Source organism: Alnus glutinosa, chromosome 11, assembly GCF_958979055.1.
Source record: "Alnus glutinosa chromosome 11, dhAlnGlut1.1, whole genome shotgun sequence".
In the NCBI taxonomy this organism is placed as follows: domain Eukaryota; kingdom Viridiplantae; phylum Streptophyta; class Magnoliopsida; order Fagales; family Betulaceae; genus Alnus; species Alnus glutinosa.
Genome location: NC_084896.1, coordinates 1,639,548 through 1,663,772, shown reverse-complemented (window position 1 = coordinate 1,663,772; position 24,225 = coordinate 1,639,548). Strand labels below are relative to the sequence as shown.

The following is a 24,225-nucleotide window of genomic DNA, read 5'->3' as shown; positions in this document are numbered from 1 at the left end:
AACCGATATCAATTTAATAGATTGGGTTGAAAGAAATTATTTCAATCTTATTCTATTCCACATGCGTGATCGATATAGCATAAGATACCCAGAAGGAAAAGAACCGTTCAAACATGAAAGTCGATAATTGAACGAAGATGGCAAAATGCCATTCTTTGAAATGCTAAATTCCTGTAGGAATTAATTGGAAGAATCTTATAATGAGAAACGTTAACGAAAGCGATTGAGTGATTACTTGATCTGGATTGAATTGGGAATGATAGTGGGAAGTGGGAAGGGGAGGATAAGGTGACAAAAAGTGACATAAGATGCCCTCCTTTTGTCTTCTTTTAATATGCATACAAGCTGTTTGTCATCATACCACAGCTAAGAGAAAATGACATTTATCATGAATTACACCATGTAAATTAAATCCCTTCCAAGAAAAAGAAGCCCATCCTACGACTCCGCGTCAAAAAAAAAACAAACACACAAGGAGAGAGAGAGGAAATGAGAATAGATCAAATATTTGGGGTATTACAATTTTTCTTATAAATTCCTCACTACGATTCCGCATCAAAAAAAAACAAACACACGAGGAGAGAGAGGAAATGAGAATAGATCAAATATTTGGGGTATTACAAGTTTTCTTATAAATTCCTTGCAAACTGACATGACAATTCATATAGCACTTACCACAATTGCACCACCACACCGTGAGAGGAGATCCACACTGCCTAGCCATGGGTCTCTATGAAAACCCAAGCAAGGTAGTTAAGAGTCGTCAGTGCAGGTGTAGAAGGAGCAGCTGAGGTGGGATGAGCCTGCCACGTCAGTATGTAAAAAAAATTGTAGTAAAAATTGTGTACCCCAAACAGAAGTCATGAGAATAGGGCCAAAAAGCTGTAGTGTCGTGGGTCACGGGATATCAATATGAAAATCATATGCTGTACGTGTTGTAGTCCACGACACAAAATACGCCAGGTGCACAACTTTTGTTTTGTCAGTAACTAGCCTTAAAAAGATTTTCTCGTGTTTCAAATGTTTCTTTCAGTTCACGGGATGAATTACCCCATAGTTGTCAAAAATTTAAACAAATATACAAATCTATAGCAATTGCACAATTACATCAAAATTTGTATATAGAGTAACTTACCACAAAATTCTACAAAACTTGCTAATGGACAGTTAGGATTGGAACCATCTTCTAAGCTGTCTAGAACCTTGCTTTTCACCATCAGTTTTCACAGAACTCTGCCTTGAGAACTTGGATCTATATTGCTCGATTAGCATGTCAAGTTTATCTACTGCGCCTTTCCCCTCAGGGCCTTCACTCTTTTTTGGCTTTCTTCTTCTCTTCAAATCTCTTTCTTCCTTCTGATTTTGCAGCTTCCTCTTTCTTGGTTGTACATCTGCTTCCAAGGAAGATTTTAAGGTTTGGGCAACTTTGGCTGCCGTGTTGCCCTTGGGTGATCCTCCACTACCAGGATTCTTGCCGGCTTGGTGATTCTTTGACTTCCATTGGGAGCCTTCTGGTTTTTCTTTAGATGAAAACTCTTTTGCCTTTCCACTAGCTAGATTGTTTTTTGGCTTCTTAGTAGCTCTGCCCTCCACTTTATTGGACACTGAATCCTTCACTGATCTATCATCACCTCTTGATTTCCTTTTTTCGGACTTCTTTTTGTCCAGATGTGCATTTGGTGTGGGAGTTTCATCACTCTGCCGCCGCACAAAAGTTCGATCGTCACGGGTGGCATGCTGCTGAGCCTGTAGCTTAGCTTTCCGTTGCCTCAATTTCTGAACATTATCAACAGCAAACTCCACAATTGGGCGATGTTCAGGACCAAAAGTTTCTACAAGTAGCCAATGAATTACATTAAATTAGAATAGCGAATAGCGTGGAATTAACAGATTCTAGTGAACAATCTCAAAAACAAACCAATGCATTCAACTTTTACAGAGGCACGACACCTCAAAATGACAGTTGGTCACACTAAAATTGGAAGAATTATTTCTGGTGTAATGGACTTGCCACCAATCATAATATTATAGGAGTATGAGGTAATAATTAATCAACAAAAAATGTTACCAGGATTATTGTTAAGCACTCTCAGGGCCACAAGTGCATGCTGATGCTCTGTAAACTCAACAAAAGCAACTCCTCGTGAGTTGTTCTTTGTAACAACCTTTCCTTTCTTCACATCCTTCATGAACTTTATCTGCATGTACAATATCAAAGACGAGAAAAATAATTCTTAAATATAGACACAAAAGAAAATATACTGAACACCCATAAATAGTTATAGATGTAGCCGACCTGTTTAATCACTGGTTTTTGCTTGGTTGCTCGTGAGGTAACTGCATCAATGCAAAGCTTTCTCAGTCCTTTTTCAGTCGTCGACTTTGGTAAATTATATATAATAAGTCTAGTCCTCGAAACATGAAAATTTGGAGATTGCAGCTTAGTCGTCTTTGTCCTCTCCAACCTGCAGTGGCCCCAAAAGATCAGGCATGTTAAAATCTATTCAAAAGGAATGCAGTATTTTGCAGACACAGCACAATATCTCAGCATTTGAATTTGAGAAGCTTCATCAATGTCTTGTTGAGAACCATCATAAATACAAGACCACAGTTATGATACAAAGTAATTTAAACGAATATCACTTTCTCAGGAGTTCTCAAGGGTCTTCTCCAGAGAATCACATCTTTTTCTTTTTGACTTTAAAGTAAATAAATAAACATAAAAATGAGAGAAGAGCACAAAACACAACTCAGATAGTTTCTTTTCCTTTTTTTCCAAATTCTAAAAAGAAGCTGAACTAGAATGCAAATGCATGCCAAAATGATCAACAAAAGTAATATCCAAGCATCATATATGATTAGAAAACACTTTCTTCTTCTTCTTCTTCTTCTTCTTTTTTCTTTTTTTCATATGATTAGAAAATAGTTGTGCACCATGCAAAGCCACAAGTAAGGAAGATTGGCTTCATCTTGTATTCATAACTTAAATGATCCAGTTCATCAGAGAGAGAAAACAACATTATCTCATTTATGAAATACTTACTTTTGGCGTTTTGACATATCAATAGCTGAAACCCCTTCCACAGCTGGGGTTCCCTCAAGAATAAGACCTTCCTATTAAAATTTTTGGGAAGAAAATGACGATCATATTAGAGATAAATCCTCACAACTATGCTACTGCAGAAGTGCAAACCCAACATAACCTAGAACTTCTTGATAAAGAAGGAAAGAGGAAATTAGCTGAACCAACCTTTGCCAGGTAAAGGTTGCGGTGGTCATGAACCTCATTTTCGGCTCTCTCCACTTCTTTATCATGAGCTGATTTTTTATCCAACGCCTTCAAAACTTTCAATTGCCTACCTTTTAGAAAAATCCCCAAGCCAGATGCGACGTTCGCAGCTGTAGCTGCAGCAGTAGCTGCATCTACCGTTTTGAACTTGAGAAAACCAGTTCCTCTTGGGCGCCTGCAACAAGCACGAGGAGATTAAAACACAACTGCAGCAAGGCATAAGTACAGAAGTATGCCAAGTTAAAAGAACAGCATACTTGGTGATTCGATGGAGGACTGGAATAAAGGACTGCACTTCGCCAAATCCAGAAAACCGTTGTTTCACTTCCTCATTATCAATATCAAAAGGAAGGTTGCTTATAAAAACTGTTCCCTGCAGATCCTCTTCTCCTTCGGTCTGTTTCGGATCTGATGCCTTGCTTTTGCTGGTGTTTACAACCTCAGTACCACCTGATACTTTTGCAGACTCATCAGCTAAATTATTTGGTATACCAATGGTTTTATCAAAATTCAGCTCCTCCTTTCTCTTGGGCATCATCATATCGTCAACTGATGAAGGAAGAGTTCCTTTGGCAGATGATATGATCAAATTTTTAAGAACCTTTCTTGCAATGTCCGCTTCCTTGTTAAAATCGACTTCAACAGGGATTTCTTCTTTCTCTGTTGTATTAAAGTCGTCTGAAGCACTGTCAATATCATCAGGATGCTGGGATCTTTTGCCAATGTCCTCAACATCACCTTCTGAATCCTCACTGCTACTGTCACCTCCCTCGTCTCTTCCATCTTGTTGTCCTGTGAAGTCGACGGTTTAATTCATTAAGATGTAGAGTTATCGTCCTCTAATTTAACTACTAAAGAAATTAAGGATAAACAGTTCAAACGAAAAAGGTTGTAATCACAGAGTACAGTTTGATAAAAGGCTCAGGCAGGAAGAAAGGCACAGACCATAGTATGAAGAGTGCAGTTTATCTCCCATACAAGATCTACGTTAAATCAAGAATGTAGAGAACCCAAAAAATCTGTTTTATACAAAAGTGATTCCCCACCCACTGTTCTTTTATGGTACACATACAAACATCACAACAGCAAAACTTTTAAACATGCCTACATAATTGCTTCCAACCTCTAGGACTACCAACTTTCTACAAATGTCACATTGAATCCTGCCAAATGCCAAGCTATTGCTCATTAGCCCACACAACAAAACTATCCTCTTGATTCTCAATTGAGAAAAAAACATTAATTATTTTTTAAATATTCAGATATCCATCCATAAATGTATAAGCATTTGAGTATCTTTAATACAGAGAAGGAACTGAAGGTAGCAAAAGGCTAATCAGTGTCCTTAAAAAGAGCAGAATTTTAATTACCATCTTCTGAAGTAAGAATGGCATTAGCACCACTGTTGTATACTTTCTTCGGAACAGCCCAATCAACAGCTATGGGCCTTTTCCAAAAAATTTGCCCATTGAACTTTTGAATAGCCTGGAAAAGGAGAATAAAATACTGTAAAATATATAAATCCAACACCCCCAAGGCTTCACCACTCTGAATAAATCACGTACTCTTTCTGCGTCCTGTTTGGATGTGAATTTGACAAATGCAAAACCTTTAGACAATCTGCAAAAGGAAACAATGGTATGATGAGAAAAGAATGATATTTCATCAGCAGATAAAGACACTTTGGATAATGAGGGTATATACCCCGTATCAGGGTTACATGGAATAAATACATCCCAGATAAATCCTGCTGATGAGAACATATCTTTTATCTGATCCACTTTGGCCTGCATTGATGTTTAAATAATTGATTTAGAAGTCGACATCCTCGCAACAAGAAAATATTGTGATATTGACAATTCTGTTAGATTTAAACCTTGAAAGGAAGATTCCTAACAATAAGTTTCCATTTCTGAGTCTTGGAACCCTGCCCAATAAACTCACAAGATATCAGAATTCCTCTGCAATATATAATAAAATACTCCAGAAAACAAAGTAAAACTAACAAAGAATGATAACAACACCAACATCATGACAGATTAACCAACAAAGGGAAACATCAATCCTCAGATATCAAGTCTTGTAAGAGAAGTATACCAACAAGCCCTACTCCACCTATCACATAGCTCATGTCTTTATGTTGATGACAATACCCGGCAAGTTGGCCACAAGAACCCAAACCAGACAGATGACATACATATCATAGACGTCGAAATGCCAGGTGAGCCTAACTGAAGGCACAAATCTCCTAGTTGCTTAGATGCTTTCCCAACATACACATGGTTGCAAAGCATCACAGCGGCTAAAACTGCAAATTCACAAATCTAAAAAATTTGATCTTGATGAAATATTTTTTTGATGACAAGGAACCCCTCTAAGGCAATGCCACTTCATGTACCTGCCCCTGTCGGGCAAACCTCAGACCCGTACAAAGCTCCCCCTTCACACGGATTGGGTAATACTCAGGCTTCACCGACAAACTGACCCCAAAGAATTGTTTGCACTCAAGAAGATTCGAACTTTAGACCTGATGGAAAATGCCACCAAGACCAAGGCCTTTACCACTTGAGTCAACCCTTTGGGGTTCTGGATGAAATCTAAACAGGGCAGGAAGTACTGAACAAAATTGTTTTACAAACAGGAGAAGCAATATGAAAAGCATCAAAGTGCCTTCATAACCTGGCAATACTAAGGTATGCATCCAAAGGGAAAAAAATAAATCACACCTATGTTTGTTGTGTACCATATATATGTATACACAGGCATACAAGAACACCTGTCCCTATCTCTCCAACATATACTTCAAAAATTTACCGATGGAATAGAGACTCATCTTATTAGCATCTATTTGAACCATGGTCGAGAATAGAGACTGCTAATTATGATAACTAACATCAAGGCCAAAAATAAAAACTGATGGAATTACTTAAAGCAGTTATCTGAATAAGGAACATTTCCTTTGGATCATTTAAGCAACATTGAAACTGTACTAAGCTGTCTCACATATGCTTTACCTCACCACCCAGCTGACGTGCCCAAACAATTCCCCCTTTTATCTCTTTCTGATGCAACATTGTTACAGAAGCGTGTGCTGATTTAACACTAGTAAAAAGGACAGCTGAAGCATCCATTTTACATCCTTCTTGCACAAGACCTGAAGAAATGTCACATGTTTTAACTAATTCAACATCCCAAACTGAAAATTCAATGCCCAACTACAAGATGCCTGTTTGTTTGGAAACAGTCAGCTAGAAAATAATTTGTTTGGCCTTTCAAATAAGGCCTTTGTAATCAACCATGCATGTCAAAAATTGAAACCATCGGAAAAGATGAAATACAGCAACTGAATACATTTTGGACATGAAAATAGGTGTCAGAGCCAGTGACAAGAACCATGTCGACAAATACAATAAAATGGCAAAAATGTGGAGTGGCACACATAGATCAGTGAATACTATAAATTTTAGTGCAATAACACTTTGTTGTCATTGAAAATCGCCAAAGCCAACAAGTTTGCTTTAATGTTCTTTCAGTAAGTGAAGAAACACCTCTACATTCAGGAAGTAAAAGGGACTTTTGTAGTCCCAGTGATTCTAATTCTGCATTTTGATTCAGACGCGCTTTTTTTTTCATAACTGCACTTTGATTCAGTTGCAGAATCAAAATTAAACCTCTTATATTCTATAGTTCCAACTAATAGCAAGGCCGTGAAAGTTACTTTCACTTAGATATAGCATCTAGCTGCTTTGTAAGCATTACGGGATTGCAGAGCCTATATATTGGAATGCCTTCTACATAGCACATCCTAGATGAGATGTATATGTGTACACAGTAAATTAAAGGGAATCTGAAGTGGATCCCTGACAAAGAACTGAATATCCAACTGAACAAGCAGACCTGACCCTGCCCCCAGTGCAAATAGAAAAGAATTACCCATACCATGCTGTTTAAGCTCTTCTATTGGAAGAGGATAAGTTACAGAACAAACAGTGCCAATCTCCTTGGCTCTTCTGTGAACATCGTCAGCCATATCAGCATTAAGCAGACCACCAAATATGACACTCCTAGCAACCCTTCATAAAACATCAAGATAGTTTATCATGGCAAAGTTTTTGAACAAGACACCGGAAAAACTAGGCAAGATATGGAAGAAGATCAAGTACCTCTGCTTTTCTGAACAAGCCCCTTTATCTGCCAGAGCACTAGAAAGTGTAGCTGTCTTTTTGGCTCTCACGGGTTTCTCTGCATTTTCGTTCAAGAACATAGCATAGAAAATTTGATTTAATATAATAAAATTAAATTAAAATTATATAAGAAATTAAAACAAGGATATAACATCGGTAAATAACAATTTGCAACCTGCTTCCTCCAATTTTGAAGCACGCTTTTCTGCCCCAGAAGCATGCTTTTCTGCCCCGGAAGCATTAACTGCCGGAGCACTAGAAAGAGTAGCTGCTTTTCTGGCTCTCACAGGTTTCTCTGCATTTTTGTTCAAAAGCATCAAATAGAAATATCAAAATGAAATAATGAGAACATAATATAGCAAATTATTGATAGATGAAAATAGAATATGACTATTAAATTATATAATAACATTAAATTAAAATTATATAAGAAATTAAAGCAAGGATATAATATCGGTAAATAACGATTTGCAACCTGCTTCCTCGAACTTTGAAGCATGTTTCTCTGCCCCAGAAGCATTAACTGCCAGAGTAGCAGAAAGAGTAGATGCTTTTCTGGCTCTCACGGGTTTCTCTGCATTTTTGTTCAAAAGCATCAATTAGAAATATCAAAATGAAATAACGAGAACATAATATAGCAAATTATTGATAAATGAAAATAGAATATGATTATTAAATTATATAATAACATTAAATTAAAATTATATGAGAAATTAAAGCAAGGATATAATATCGGTAAATAACGATTTGCAACCTGCTTCCTCCAAGTTTGAAGCATGCTTTTCTGCCCCTGAGGCATTAACCGCCAGAGCACTAGAAAGAGTAGCTGCTTTTCTGGCTCTCACAGGTTTCTCTGCATTTTTGTTCAAAAGCATCAATAAGAAATATCAAAATGAAATAAGGAGAACATAATATAGCAAATTATTGATAGATAAAAATAGAATATGATTATTAAATTATATAATAACATTAAATTAAAATTATATGAGAAATTAAAGCAAGGATATAATATCGATAAATAACGATTTGCAACCTGCTTCCTCCGAGTTTGAAGCAAGCTTTTCTGCCCCAGAAGCATTACCATCCTTGTCATTCTTAGACTTGGAGATATCATCTGAATGAACCACTGTATTAAGAATTAAAAACAGAGGAGAAAAAGTTTGGCGATAATGTGAATGGTTTGCATGAATTTGAGTTAAGCAGATGATACAAAAAGAGTTTGTATGTTTAAACTCTGAGTCTAAAGCGAGGCATATCAACCTTGATTTGCCTTTGACCGCCGCTGTTCGAGGGGAGCTCGATGCATAGCATGCTTGACTGCAATTTTCCGGCCTCCAATAGATGAACCATTCTTCAGCTCGATAGCACGGTTTGCATCTTCTGTAACAGCACTGCAAATGAATGCATAATTTGTGTTAAAGGTAAAAGAAGCAAGGCTTAATTATAATTTAAATAATGAGTATGAAAAGGCTAAAAATCAACCAAAAAAATGTAGGGAAGAATGTAAATAATTTTAAAAATTTCTGCATGACAACGCATTGAGCTTATTGCACAGAAAAACATTGAGTCTGGATATGAGCTTTGCATAACTAGCTTTTCAGCATAGAACAAAACAATAAGGGAATGTCATACAACTTACTAATCCCTAATTATTGAATTTTTAAAGATATCTAGCAACACCAACTGGTCAACCTAAGAAAAGTGGTAAAAACCGTAACTGATAACCTTCAAGTTAACTTACAATTGAACAAAACCAAAACCACGGTGCTCAGTTGACCCTGCAAATATTTAGAAAGAAAAAAAATTAGCATATTTAGAGTGAATGGTGAAAATTATTATTAAATCCAATACAAATAGACCATAAAAGGGATAAAAATCACATTTGAAAAAAAAAATTAGGGGAAATGACCTCTAACATTTCATTAAAGAAATACAACAATAAATTACCAAGGCTTTTCGCACTTGCTTGGTATTGTTCTGGCTTCGAATTTTGTGTTGATAACCACTGGCTACCAGAAACATTGCCATAGGTGGTGCCAAAGTTAATACTATAGCTCATATCCAAGCTTACTCCATTCTCTAATACATTTTTCCCGACGGTCTGATATTATTTACTCAAATGATAAACAGCTAATTGATCATATGCCAATGTATAATTCCATTTAAAAGAAAAATTATACATTTACTTCCAGCAGTCTATCTAGACTTTCAGAATGATATACAACCCTTGCTAATTATTCAAATTCCATGCATATTCAATCGGATAGAACTTCTGCTTACCCTTCTGCGTAACCATGAAGCACCGCCTGATCGGTCCGACATCGCTGAATGTTTCTTCAAGCTGAATTACAGAATAAACAAAAAAATAAAAATTATTACACAGGTTTACTCAATCACGCGCAGCACAGAGCTGAATAAACGAAACTCTTCTTATTCAGCTCCTTCGACATGTCCTCTTTGAGTTTTGATAAGCTTTTATTTTCCTTTGTTTTCTCGGCAACCAAACGGAGTGTAAGATAGGAATAGTGTACCTGAGAGTTAGTGAAAGAGTAGGGCAAGTTGGAGACGAACACAGTGGAAGGGCTGTGTTCGGTTCGGGGTCTCGCTTCGCCTCCCTCCTCCGCTTTCTTCTTCCTTCCCATCTCTCTTGTGTTTGGCGGAGTGAGAGACTGCAAAGCAAAGGTTTTGGAAAACCTTGCTACTCGGATGCCTCTGCGTACAAATTCGTGGGGTTTTTGTGGTGTTTGGGTTGGGCTACTTGAGTTTTGGGCTGAGAGCCGGATTATTAGAAGATAAGGACTGGGCCTGGGCCGAACTTGGAAACATGAGCCCTAAACCCTATGTTTTGGTTTCTTGAAATTTCAACAAGAAAGTGCAATTTTAAACAAAATCGTGTAAAGTGTATTGTTTGAAAATGCATTTTTTCAAAATGAATGATTTGAAAGGTCAAATCACACGTTTTAAAACCGCAAATCTAAACGGACCCTTATTTGTACTAATAATTTTGAATTAAAGTTAAGTTATATAATTCATTACTTTGTTGTTAGAATATTAATTTGAATGATTAATGGCATGTTTGGGTAGTTTGGTTTTTCAAATACTGTTTTTAGAATTCAAATTCTATTCATATTTTATCTAACTTTTTCTAATTTTGTCTTAGTTTTTATAAACCATCCAAACATAATTTCAAGAAATTTCAAATTTTGTCGGTATTCATAATTTTTCAAAAAATCAAATACCTAACAAGCCATAAATCTCTTATTTTATTTCAAAGTTATTTAACATGGTAATGGGTTTAAACCCTAACTCTAGTATTTTACATCAATTTGACTCAAACATTCGCCGTATGGGAGTTTGAGCTCACATACGAGAGAAAATGTTAGAGTGTTAATTTAAATAATTAAGTTCATCATTTTCTACCAGGTTACATTTTTTTAAACAAATGTTGATTTAATATTTATAATACAAGTATATATGTACAGTTGTGCAAGACAATACAACATAAAACTACTAGCTAAAACAATGATCGGGATTGGCTGCAATTCCCTACTCAAACTGCAACATGCTCGATTCTAATTGTGAAAAGCTTTCAATAAGGTCCCACCTATTCAAATAAATGTTTTGACATGTAGACTCTATTAAGACAGGCCTTTCACAATTGCATGCCCGATTGGAAAGGGAGCCCGGTCCGCTAAACAATGGTAGACCATAATATTATTAATATACAACAAAGGAATGTCATAAATCATGGTAGATAGACCATGGTTATTCTGACACAAATGAAATGGGGTGCATACAAAAATTATGCAAATAAAAATATCTAGACCTTGACCTCTATATTACTAATCTCTCAAGTACCTATTTCCTCAACTTTATTCTCTTCATTAAATTATATATATATAATCTTCATTAAATGAGAATTTGGCAGGGTAGGAAGAGATTTCGTTTTCTAGATAATCAGATAGTCCTACAACTACTCAACTAGGGTTGCTTCCTTTTTGGAGTGGACAATCATCCACAAAAAGAAATGTCCAAGGACTTATCAATCAGAGTAGTTTATGTCCACAATCGAAGTGATGGTGATATAGCTTGTGCCATTAATTAGCCTTTTAAAAGGTATATTATTTTTTAAAAAAAAAAATATATATATATATATATATATTCTAATTTGATATAAATGTTAAAATGGTTTTAATAATTAAAAAATAAAATAAAAAGTCTGAAAGAATTTTATTGAAAATTTTGTGTTTTGAGTTGCTCTGTTATTTATTTTTTATTTTTTAAAAAAAAAATGTTATGAAACAAAGTCATCTCTTCGCAGGGCCGGAGCCAACTTTTAGGTTTTGGAGGGGCCAAATTGAAAAAAAAAATTTGAGGGGCCAAAACTATAAAATTTTTTAAAAAATAGGAGTAAAAATTAATTAAATTTTTTTTTTTTAGATTTTTTTTTTTTGTAGGAGAGACATTTGGCTCGGGGGGGCTGGCAAAGTGTGGCTCCGCCCCTGTCTCTTCGACTTCTATAGTGATGTGTGCACTCGATTCAAATTTTTAATAATTTGGTATTTGAATTACTAGCAATCGGAACACTAAATGTGAGAGCTTTTATAAAACTTACATATTTAAACAAGTGAGTAGAAATCCCGATACAATCTTGAACGAATAAATTTTATAAAAAATTTCTTATATTTATTGCTTAGAATTGCAAATAATTCAAACATCAAAATTGTAAAATTTCGGACATGGACCACTTGGCTTGCAATTAATGACAGACCAACTCTTTTTTAGCTTGTTGAATCTAGTGGTCTCTAGCTATTCGAGTGTCCACCTCGAGTCTTTTTCTTCTTTTCTTTTTTCCTATTTATTGTCCACCTTGAGTCAATGATAATAAAATCCACTCTATCAGAATTTTTTTTTTTTTTTTAAAAAAAAAAAAAAAAACTCCATCATGATTCCACCAAGACGGGTTCAAAAGCAATAAATGAAGCGAATTTCAAAACAAGACTATTAAAAAATTTTACATATCCACACAAGAAGAAGAGAAGATTCAAACTAATAACTTTCGCTTTATGAGCTGTAGTCTCTAATCAATTGAGCTACCTATCGAGAACGTTACATCAATTTGTAAGTGACATATAAAAATAACACTTCCCTAAATAACTATGTTAGTTACCCTTCTTGTTCTTAGTAAAAGTTGTTCATGAATAAATTACAGGATGCTTAGAGCACAATTTAAAGAAAATATCTAAAGCCCATAGAATACAATGAGAAAGAAAAAGATACTTCCTAAAAAAAAATAATTACCGTTAAAAATGTTGACCAAATACGTTAATGTACTGCATTAACATCAATCATACTGTAACATGTCCTGCTTAAGAGCTTTAATCATGAAACAGTCATCTTTGTTGGGCACCATTTTACCCTCTCCTTTTTTTTTTTACATGTCCACGCGAGAGAGAGAGAGGGGGGGATTTAAACTAGTAACCTATATTTCATGAGACATAATACCCAGCCAATTGAACTACCCCTTGAGGCACCATTTTACCTTGCAGTTGAGTGCTGAACAATAATAATGAAATGCTATCCTTTTTTCAATGACAAATCTCATGCGTGATGAATATTGAAAATAGTAATTTATTTTTGAAAATCGACTTGCAAGAAAAATGTGTTCAAATGCTTATATACAAATGATTAATCTTGCATTTAAGTCATGTGAGATGCTTAAAATCATAACATACGACCACGTTTTCTAATTTAACATTTATTGCGATTCACTTTATTTCTTAGTTCGCCCTCTCCATGACTTGAACTCACGACATGGTGCTTGACTCTAATATCAAATAATATAAATTTCAGTTATAATTCACCCTTAAAAACTGACTTGCAATAAAATGATACACAAAAACTTATATATACATAATTAAAACTATACTGAAATTATGTAAGACACCTAAGATAATAACACAATTACAAAATATCCTAAAATTGGGACAAAAATATCCAACAATGACACAATTCTAGACATTTATTCTTTGGCACAGCAAAAGTAACATTAATTTACACCTTCTTCAAGTGTCATGTACAATCACAATCACCCATTTGGTAGACCTAGGCAAGTATAAAGTATAAATTCAAGCATCTCCTTTGCATTAAAATCATAGAAGCAAAAAGAACTATATGTTGGTCTGATTGGTCTCCTTGTAGCCATGACAGGTCAAGAAGATCTTGAGTCACATTCACCCTATAAACCACAAGTTCCACCACTACCACAAAGGGAAGTGCTTTGGTCCTCTCGGTATCTAACCAACAGTTAAAAGGAAAGTGCTTCTTAAAATTACTTATAAAGTTGAATATTATTTATAGTCAATTTGAAATTGCATTAAAGAGCTTAAGTTGTGCTAAGCAAAAACAGGTTAGTCTGGTAAAAAACTTAAAAAGCTTCTTTTTTTTTATTTCTTTGGTTTTTTTTGCTCTAAAAAAAAAAAAAAAACCCAAAAATGCGTTTTGGAAAACTTGAAAATGAAGTTTTGTTCTAAAAAAAAGTGATTCCAGGCTTTTCTATACACAAAAACTCAATTTCTCAACGTAATTCCAATAGACTCTTTGTAAGGAATTAATACGAATTTTAGCATTGTGAGTGCCTTAATAATCTACCCACTTTACGTGGGCTATTTATATTCCCAATCCACAATTTAAATTCCAGAAGTCGTCGTTAACATCACCTTATGTGATGCTCCAGTAGCACTGATGGGTGTCCTAATAATCTACACACTCTATATGTACTATTCATATTCTCAATATACTCCTTCAATTATTGACGTCGTCGCCAACATCACCTTATTCGATGCTCTAGTATCACGTGACGTTGCTAGTCGGTTGTAATATCATTTATAACGACTTAAAAAAGTGATAATTACAACACTACCACTTCAAAACGATTAATTAAATTAAATTTAAAACTTTATAAAGTCCCTTGTAAAGTTCTATCCAGTATCTATATGATATAAAACTGGGTGTTTTATACAAATAGTGAAAAAAAAAATGAAAAAGAAAAGAAAAAGGGAGGCAGTGCCAAAGAGTGAGATTAGGTTAAAAGAGGAGAGAGAGTGGAGAGCAAAGACAAAAAGCCTAGACTTTTGCTTCCGGTATGGGACCCACGTGGCATTATTTTAGCGTGGCTCCCACCCATGTCATAGATGACATCACAAAGCCATGGAACCGATCCCCATAAATACAAATAGTTTTGATTCTAAAGCTAAGTTGGACCCACGTTTGATTACTCGAAGTTGATTACTGGAAATAAACCACTAATCATGTAATTAATAATTATAACCAATTACGTGTCTTTTAGGTTTTAATTGTGACCCACAGGTGCTGCCTACTTGTCAACGGGCTAACCAAATCCTATCTTCATTAACAAATTATATATTATATATGCTTTTTCTTTTTCTTTTTTCTTTTAAAAAAATGAATAAATCTTGTTTAAGGCCTTTAATTTATTAAAAGTTGTTCGAAAAAAGGTTTATTATATTAAATTTGTCCAAAACATAAATAAAATAAAAGGCGGCAAAAATATAAAATAAAATGAGAAAGAGATCATTTGACATGTTATGTGAGTTTAAAACAAAAAAAATAAGTGACATAGCATGTCTAATATAATAAAGCATAACCCACTTTTATTTTTTTGTATTTTTTTTTCCTCATATTTTATTTCATTACTTATAATCTTTTGCTTCTTGGTTCTGTCATTCTTTATTTATTTGATATTTTATACTTATTATCAAAGGTCGTTGAGTTGTTACGGGTTTCAAACGCTTATCATCATTAAGTAGTTGATTTTATGATACAATTAATTAAATCTTAATTATAATCCATTATCTTTCAAAAAAAATATAAAATGGATTATCCATATTATCTATTGAGAATAATATATCAACAAAACTTAAACATGAAAATTTGATTAGTAATTTTTGCATCTCAAAACGTTAAAAGAAAAATTAATTTTTAAATTAACCTTTTGATATCTAATATTAAAAATTAAAAAATAAAATGTCTCACACTTTATCCCTAAACTCAAGCAACCTACTAGTAGGTAGTAACAAATTAGCAAATGACTCATTTGCATATTTCTTCCTTATTTATTGCTTTTCAAACCTTTCAAAAAAAATAAAAAAAAACTCATTGCTTAATACAATTGGCCTATCACCCACCCAAAGATTGCTCTAGGGCTCTCAATTGGAAGGTGGTATCCCTAACTTATTATTTTTATTTTTATTTTACGGAGAAATTACACTTATCTGCTCATATATATATATATATATATATATATATAAAAAGAAAAAGAAAAAAAAGGAGGGAATATTCAATTCATAATTCTTAAGATCTTCCTAGAAAGACACAAAAATCTAGCAGTAAAGTGAGTAATTACAGGCCAATATTATATTATATATATTATGGATAACGGGCTAATCCGTATATAGATTGCATTACAGTTGGCTGTCTAACTTAATTATTATTGTTAATATATGAATTAGTTGAGTTATTAAAACAGATATATGTAATTGAAAAACAGTGTACGTAGGTTGCTTGTATTTTGGTTTATATATGCAGGTGCTGGCGGGAGGGTTGCCCATTGGCCCCATCTCATTTTTAATCCAGGTTTTAGCGTACAAGACTCAACAAACATGCCTCCAACATGTTTTTTTTTATTAATTTTAATGCTCATAGAAAGATAATAATCCAGTTAGGCACTCCTATGGCCCAACATAAATAAATAAATAAAACAAAAATCAAGAATTGATACTCTTGATTAGGTACCAAAGAGATCCCGCGTTCTTGGTCAGGGTAATGAGATTCACGTTTATAAATATTTTATAACTAAAACAATATGTAAAATAAATCTTTTATTATAAATGTTTTTAGAATTGATTGACGACTCTCCTAATAGTTTTACTTTTTGAAGAGTTTTTAAAAAAAGATTTTCACTTAAATCTGTGTAAAATTACTGAATCAAAAGAAAGATGCAATTTTATTTTATTTTTTTTTCTTGGAGCAAATACAGCAAAAAGGAAGGGTTATATAATGGGTCCTTAATTTCACTTACAATTTTCTAACTTTTTTGTAAATTTTTTTTAATAATAGTAACGAATTAAGTTAAACTTGAAGAATAAAATAATAATGAAGCTTTGAAAAGCCTAATTTACTATCTAATATTAGTAGAACAATTAAACCAAAAAACATGGGACAAAGTTTTTTCTTAAAAATGGGTTTAGAAAAAATGTACGTAAGAATTGCGTGCTCTAAAAAGTAAATATCAATTTAATATAATTAATCAAATGAATTTCTTTTCACTAATTATGAGAAATTTTATTAAGGTTTATAATTTTATACACGGTATGTGAATCCGACATAAATTTAATACAAAATTATTGAATTAGAGTCAAAAAATAAATAAGATTTTTATTTAATTTTATATTAATGACTCGATCTGAACTTGGCATGCGTTCAATTATAATTCTTAAATAAATGCATATAAAAATAAATAAGATTTTTGTTTTTTGTTTTTTGGTTCTGAACTGAACAGTACTAAGTCGAACCTAATATTGTTGGTTTAACCGAAGTACAATGATTACATAGTTGGATCCGAGTCAGGATTTTGTGTCAGAAAAGCGAACCGAAACCGAAACCGAATTAAACCCAACTTTCGGAATCATACATAGGACCGACCGTGTGAGAGCAATTCTCGGGGTCGTCACGGCCCTCCACCAATCAGATTCCTCCGTTTATTAAACGTTAGATTTTTCACTTTTCGCGAATCCCAAGGCCGAGTCTCTGTACTGCTGCCCCATTCCTCACGTCCCTTCCCTCCAGCATATACCGTATTCGAGCCATGAGGCCCTCTCCACGTCACAACTTCAAGGCTCTGTTCCCTCTGCTGCTCGACAGCTTTTTGTGACTTCTTGTTTGGGACTCTCAATCTTGTCTTTATTGCCAAAATGGCTCTATTCTTCCTGCTCTTCTTACTTTGTGATTTTTTATTTTTATTTTTTAAAATTCTTTACTTTGTGATTGAGATGCTTGGAAACTTTTGAGAAAGGTTACATGTTCATATTTATCTTCCTTAAATATGAAGACAAAAACATTTTGATGTAATATTAAGGGTTTTTTATTTTTATTTTTTAAGATTGTTTTAAGGTTTTAAGCGTACTTGTTGAACATTTCTCAAACATGTCACACAAGCATTATTTAAATGTTATAGATTATGAGTGCAATTTCAATCCATCAAATTTTTAAATCTTTGGACCCTTACTGCATTCGAAATACAATTTGTCTTTCCATGAGATTTAATTTCATCGAATTTCAAATGTGATGTGATGTATTCCATGGCGTGAGAGACAAAATTTGATATATAATTAAGGGGGATTATTGAATTTGGTGCTTAATTTTTTTCTTTTTTCTTTTTCAAAACAATTGAGTTTTTTTGTTGTCTCCAAATTAATCATTCCTCTCCTTCATGATTTCACTAACCCATACAAAGAGCTCAGAAAAAATCCGGTGTTTATTGGTTGCTTCATTGAGGTTTTCAAGTCTGATTTGGGTTGTATTATGATTTCCATTTTTGCATTTATTGCATTTTATATCATTCATATTGCTCGGTTGTGCTCCTCTCATTTAAATTCATGTGTTTAGGAAAGTTTTGTTGAGTTGGGACTTCAATTTGTGTTCAATGAGACGAGTATTTAGAACTAATAGAGAAGCTCGATTGTAATCTTGATCAATGGCCGATTGAATGCGATTTTCAAAGCACGTCAAGAATTGAGATATGAGAGTTTCGATTATTGTCCTAATCGCAGAAAGCTTGAACAGATGTCTTCAAGATGTTGCATTTCAAGTTTTCCAAATGCTCGGTTGCAGTGGCGACCGCACAGCATTCGAACGAGGTTAAACTACTGTATGGAACAAGTTATCGTCGGGAGCCTTGGTCGTAATGGTAGTCACAAAATGATCGAATTGAGGTGTTTCATAAGAGACACAAAGACATTCGGTCACAAGCATGATCGTAAAGGGTTTGAACACGAATGGAGTTGAGTTATATTCAAGACACTTCGTCACAACATTGGTCATATCACGTTCGAACACTGCAGGCGAAAAAACAGTAAAACCCTAACCCGCATTCAAACTCTCTACTAACCCATTTGAACACTGATGCCTCTAACAATATTTTTCTTAAACCAACTAGCTCCTTAAACTTATGTATTTTTTTTTTCATGGCATATATAAGCATCATAAGCCACAATTTTCATTATACCTGGGACCATTATTTTGTATTATTTGATAAAGCTTTCATGTTCTTATTATTCTCAACCCTCTCATAGACTTTGTTAACCCACACAAAAATCAAATCTTCTGCCCCTTAAGTTTTGAGTTTCAGAGGAAGCTTAAAAGAAGATTGACTAGACTTTTGGAACACCACTGAGATAGGAAACAAATGGCCCACTTGTTGGGTACAATTTAGGTTTACAACAAAATGTTTTATAAGTATAATTGATTGTAAGTTCAGTCTTATATAGTGGGTAATTGTTCATAGTGTTGGTTAACTACGAAGTGGTTTTATTTTTGAATAGTTATTCAAAAGGTTTACACTTTATCACTGAAATGCTTGTGTTTGCTTGATTTTATGCTTTGATTAATTTTAGTGATATCGTGTGTGGTTATTTACTGTAAATTGATTGTGATTATTATAAAAACACTTATTCGGCCACTTTTATGTTTTATTTGGAGTCATTGGCCGAATTTCACTTATAAAACCCCAATTATAAAGATACGTCTTTTAGTGTAATGATGTTTTGGAGAATTAAAATGATGAGTTTAGCTCTTAATAAGTCAATAGACTAATTGTCAAGGTGAACCATGATCACCTTAGAAAGGAGACAAAATACGTTATAAAGAAATATAGTCGTCCAAAGAGATATATTGAAATGCTTATTAAGGTGACTACTAAGTGGGATGTGGCTGCTATGATTCATGACCATTAGATTGAATCAATTTGGACCGTTGAGACGAGTCCAAAATCATTATAAATATGACCTTATGGTCATCTCCAAAGATACAACAGAATAATTATCTTATTATATTCCATACAATCTCTTTGTGCATTATTCACATTCTAAGGGTGTCTCAGTTACTCTAGAAGGTGTAATTCTAGTGTAACTTGTGGGCTTCATTATATCATGGAAACGGTTTTGTCAAATCCTATTAACACTCTAGAAAGAAATTGTTATTATAATCGAGTCTTGAAGTCCTTAAATTTTTTGCCTTCATATATATATATATATATATATATATATATAGTAATGATTCACTACCACCTAAATATACAACTTTTTACCACCTTGTCTATGTGGCAAGGTGGTCCCCCACTACTTTTTGAGTTTTTTTTTATTTTTTAAAAATAAATTAAGGTGGGGGACCACCTTGCCACATAGGCAAGGTGGTGAAAAGTTGTATATTTAGGTGGTAGTGAATCATTACTCATATATATATATATATATTTTTATTTTTTTTTTCCTTTTCCTATTCATATTCATATTTTTTTTCAACATGATATGCATGGCTTTGAGAAATAGCCGTACTCTCTCTTAATCACTAGTCATTGATTGTTAATGTGTTTTTGAAGTTTTTTTTTTTTTTTAATTATTATTTTTTATTTTTTGGCTTTAAAAAAGTACTTTTATTTGACATAAAGGTGAAAATCGTTTTTATGTTTTATATATATATATATATATATGGTTTTTAATTCATATATTTACCCACAACACCAATATTTTTTTTCCTCATATATATATATATATATATATATATATATATATATATATTTTACCACCGTTTATTTATTTTTTCCTATGTCTTTTAGTGGTTTGCTGAATGAATCATGGTACCCATCATCATCGTCCATAATGACTCCCACATCACTTTTTGGGGTCCATATGCCACAGGATGAGTCTGTTTTGCAACTTTATACCATCATCAGAAAACGACTTGTTGATTCTCTACTCTATAGGATAGCTGAGCTGTATGGATAAAAATGCAAATGCAGAAATTAATAAAATTTGTACATGCATAATTTGGTTATTAATTTAAGCTTTTCGTATCTGCATTCACATTATGCAATTAATATTCGCATCCGTGCGATTATTAAATACGGTTATTATCTGCTATCAACCGATGAGATAATTGACGTTTTGGATTACTATCTAAATCTATATGCTAGCTTAAATAACATAATTATTAAAATATGTAAGCTTAAATAAATTAAGATTTTCATTTGTTACACAATTTAATCTTATTAATTATAGAGCAACTGGGATTTGGATTGCCCAAAGAAAAGAAAAAAAGTAAATATAGTGAAGTATGGCTTTTAGATAATAGGAAAAAAAAACCTAATATAACATAATCGTCATAAACTTACCAAATTCAAAAATCTCATTTTAGTGAATTTAATTAAATATGTATAATATATATTATATATAAAAGAAATACGGATGCGGTTATTTTAAAACCTATCCGCATCCGCATTTGCGGATAGCGGTTAGGTGTGGACAGCAAATGCGGACGGAATAGCCACCCACATTTTCATCCCTAGCTAGGAGTATAGAAAAATTGAACATTCTTTGGACTATTTCATCTAAAAAAATATGCATCTATGTGTAAATGTGTTGTGATGGTTTTTTTTTTTTTTTTTTTTTTTTTTTAGTTTGAACAAGTGTTTTAAAGTGACATAAATGTGAAATTAATTTTAAAAATAGATTGTTTGTTAATTTTATTTTATTTTTTTTTTTTTTGAAACAGACAAAACAAGTTTTTTAACGACAAAATAATGAAAATTTTAACAAACATGCCTATGGGCTACTGTCCGTATTGCACAACACTTCTTATTTGGAAGTTTTTATTAATGTTAATATATTGATTAAATAATTAAATTTATTATTTTATATCAATATAAATATTTAAAATAAGTAGTAATTTAACGCAACATATAATGGAGGTTATTAATTTAAATCCTAATTTTACAGTTTACCCATTTTAATTAAATAATTAGCTCTCACATTTTTATTTTTTTTTTATTTTTTTAATTTTATGAGTAATACAGTGAAAGGGAAGGGGATTAAGGGGAAAGGGTAGATGATGATTTAACCCTCATTTAGAGTTGTAATAAATATTAGGGAGAATTTTATTTATAATTCATGAACTTTCAACCATTTTGAAAGAAGGTACCTAAATTTTAAAACGTCTCAATTTAAGATATTTATTTTTCAGAAAGTTTCAATCTCAGCCCTCCGTTAGAATTTTCCGTTAAATCCTGTCAAAATTAACAAAATATCCATTTTTTTTTAGGAAAAAAAGAAAAAAAAATTGCCATGATTTAGGTGTTGGTTAGAATTTAACGAAATTTGCAAAAATACTCATGCTTGAATCTTTTTTAAAATTTTTAAAATTATTTTTTTAAAAAAAAATAAACACAGAGGTATTTTGAAAATTTTGATAGAATTTAACAGAAAATTCTAACAGAAGACTGATATTGAAACTTTTTTAAAAATGAATACACTAAATTGAGATGTTTTAAAGTTTAGTTTAGTTTAGTTTAGTCTTTTTAAATACCTTATTTCAAAATAAATAAAAGTTCAAGAGTTATAAATGTAGTTCTCTCCGACCATTAACATCGTCGTTTTAGCCGTTACGTCAAAATTTTAAATTATAACTGTATTGAGCTTTTCAATTAACTAACGAACCCACATCAAGTAAGCATCAACTTTATACCCAAATTGAACCTTTTCTTATTCATAATCTTTTCCACCTTTGGATGAAAACAGACTATTGAACCAACATATATAATTCATACCAAAAAATAGTGTTTTTTTTTTTTTTGGGTACGTATTTATAGTAGCACGCAGCATGCTTTTCTTATTGGGATGCAGTCATGCACCATGCTTGCAAAGTATAAATGTTACAGGCTACTCCTTTCTTGTTGTTTCCTTCCTTCTTTTTTTTTTTTTTTTTTTTTAAATGTAAACTTTTTTTAATGGGTAATTCTAGAGACTATATTTTTGTTTTATTATTATTATCACACTTTGTTGGCATGACAGTATCAATCAGTCTTTAATTAATTAATTTTTTTAACAAAAATTGATTAACATTATTACGTTGACATGATAGAATAACGACAAGATAAAAATGTAGTTTCTTGCCATAATCTCCTCTCATCTCACATGGTTATAACCTACAAAAGCTAAGTTCAAAGTGGTTCCATTATTATCACATTTGAACTATATGTGGCATGGTGCTACTTTTCGAATAAAAAAATAAAAAGTTTGTGGGAACAATATTATTTTTAGATCGCTATTTTACCTTAAAAAATGCAGTTTAGTATTTAAAATTATGTATTTTAAAAAACGCACTCCTTACTTGCGATTTAAAAATATATATATTTTTTTTCTTTTTCAAATTGTAATTTTTTAAAAATACACTTCCAAACAATATACTTTTTGCGTTTCGTTTAAAATCTCACTTTTAATCTGTAAAATCGCAAAGCCACCAAGACCGAAACAAAAATCACACTTTTGACCTGCAAAATCACAAATTACAAACAAACTCTTAATCCTTTAATAAATACTCTAACAAGATTGGATGAATAATATTGCCACTACTTTTCAAAAGTTTGTGCCTCTAGATGATTCGAAATATAACCCCTACCCAAGATGCTTTTTTCATTCTAACAATCTAAAAGACAAAAGAAAGCAAGGGGGAAAGAATATCTAAAGATGTGTAGTGCCAATTAGTGGGTTAGGCTATTTCCATAGGTTGTGTTTGCTATCATAGAATATCCTCATCACTATCACTATGAAGAAAAATTTGCAATATGATCTTACCTTTTCTACTTCAAGCATATGATACTCACATTTCAAAAGTGGGCATATTGTTCATAAATTCTCTAGCAAATAAGACAAAGCTATGCACCTTAGATCTATCTATTTTCTTATAAATTTAATTACAAAGCATCAATTTGGCTTTGAAATTCTTTTAAATATTTTCTATGACTTAAAAAAATAATTATCTACACATTCATGGTTTCTAAATACTTTTTTAAGAGTGTTTTTTTATTTTAAAAAGTGTTATGATGTGACAAATAAAAATATAGTTTAGAGTACTATGTGTTTTTGAGTGTTCGTTAATATTTTTGTTTTAAAAATAGAAAACAAAAGGGAGAATAATTTTTTTTTAATCAAACAAAGCCTATCGTTGAATTTCACTAATCTCTATAATTATTGTCCTTTATTCTGTAAACATGGATTGCTAAGAATTTTGAAAGATATATATTCTTACAATTGGGGTGTTTAATAATTCAGACAGTCACAAAAAGGAAGGTAACGAGATGTTCTTGTTCCCGACTAATAGACCTCGCACTCTAAGCTACTCGGAATAAATAGGCCCTAGAATCCTTTATTTGTGACTACCTTGAACACCTAATTGCAGGAATCCCAATTCATCAGAAAGAATCAATCCCCTTTATAGAGAATATATATATATATATATATATATATATATATGACCCTCTACAAGTTGTAAAGGATGATATTGACTATTAGTGTAATACTAGTATAGTAATCCATGATTACAGAAACTATAGGGAAAGAAACATAAATACATGAAATGAGAGGACCCCCAGTGCAAGATCACAGTATTAGTTGGAATAACAGC

At 32.6% G+C, this 24,225-nt stretch overlaps 1 protein-coding gene across 3 annotated transcripts; it reads right to left on the bottom strand.

The window, feature by feature from the left end:
- Positions 1 to 367: 367 nt before the first annotated feature.
- On the bottom strand, positions 368 to 10,193 carry LOC133881670 (uncharacterized). 3 transcript variants are annotated; one of them, XM_062320661.1, is made up of 22 exons: positions 10,005 to 10,193; positions 9,754 to 9,814; positions 9,215 to 9,251; positions 8,734 to 8,864; positions 8,507 to 8,599; positions 8,228 to 8,326; positions 7,949 to 8,047; positions 7,649 to 7,768; positions 7,453 to 7,531; positions 7,229 to 7,362; positions 6,304 to 6,443; positions 5,166 to 5,216; positions 4,994 to 5,076; positions 4,855 to 4,909; positions 4,660 to 4,774; positions 3,547 to 4,081; positions 3,251 to 3,464; positions 3,044 to 3,114; positions 2,297 to 2,465; positions 2,069 to 2,198; positions 1,136 to 1,832; positions 368 to 803 (listed from the first exon to the last, which is right to left on the bottom strand). In XM_062320661.1, exons 1-21 carry the CDS (start codon positions 10,113 to 10,115, stop codon positions 1,168 to 1,170), a joined length of 3,192 nt encoding a protein of 1,063 aa, XP_062176645.1. In that variant the 5' UTR covers positions 10,116 to 10,193; the 3' UTR covers positions 368 to 803; positions 1,136 to 1,167. The 3 variants fall into 3 exon arrangements, with proteins under 3 accessions (XP_062176645.1, XP_062176646.1, XP_062176647.1); XM_062320662.1 differs by having other exon boundaries at positions 8,507 to 8,587; XM_062320663.1 differs by lacking the exon at positions 7,949 to 8,047 and having other exon boundaries at positions 7,649 to 7,714; positions 8,252 to 8,326.
- Between the last annotated feature and the right edge of the window lie 14,032 nt (positions 10,194 to 24,225).

Coding starts and splice junctions, on each gene's coding strand:
- LOC133881670 (XM_062320661.1), bottom strand. CDS start 10,115: ATGGGAAGGAAGAAGAAAGCGGAGGAGGGAGGCGAAGCGAGACCCCGA. Junction 9,252..9,753: donor CTTCATGGTTACGCAGAAGG/GTAAGCAGAAGT, acceptor AAATATTTGCAG/GGTCAACTGAGCACCGTGGT. Junction 4,775..4,854: donor CCAAACAGGACGCAGAAAGA/GTACGTGATTTA, acceptor CTCCTTTTCCAG/GCTATTCAAAAGTTCAATGG.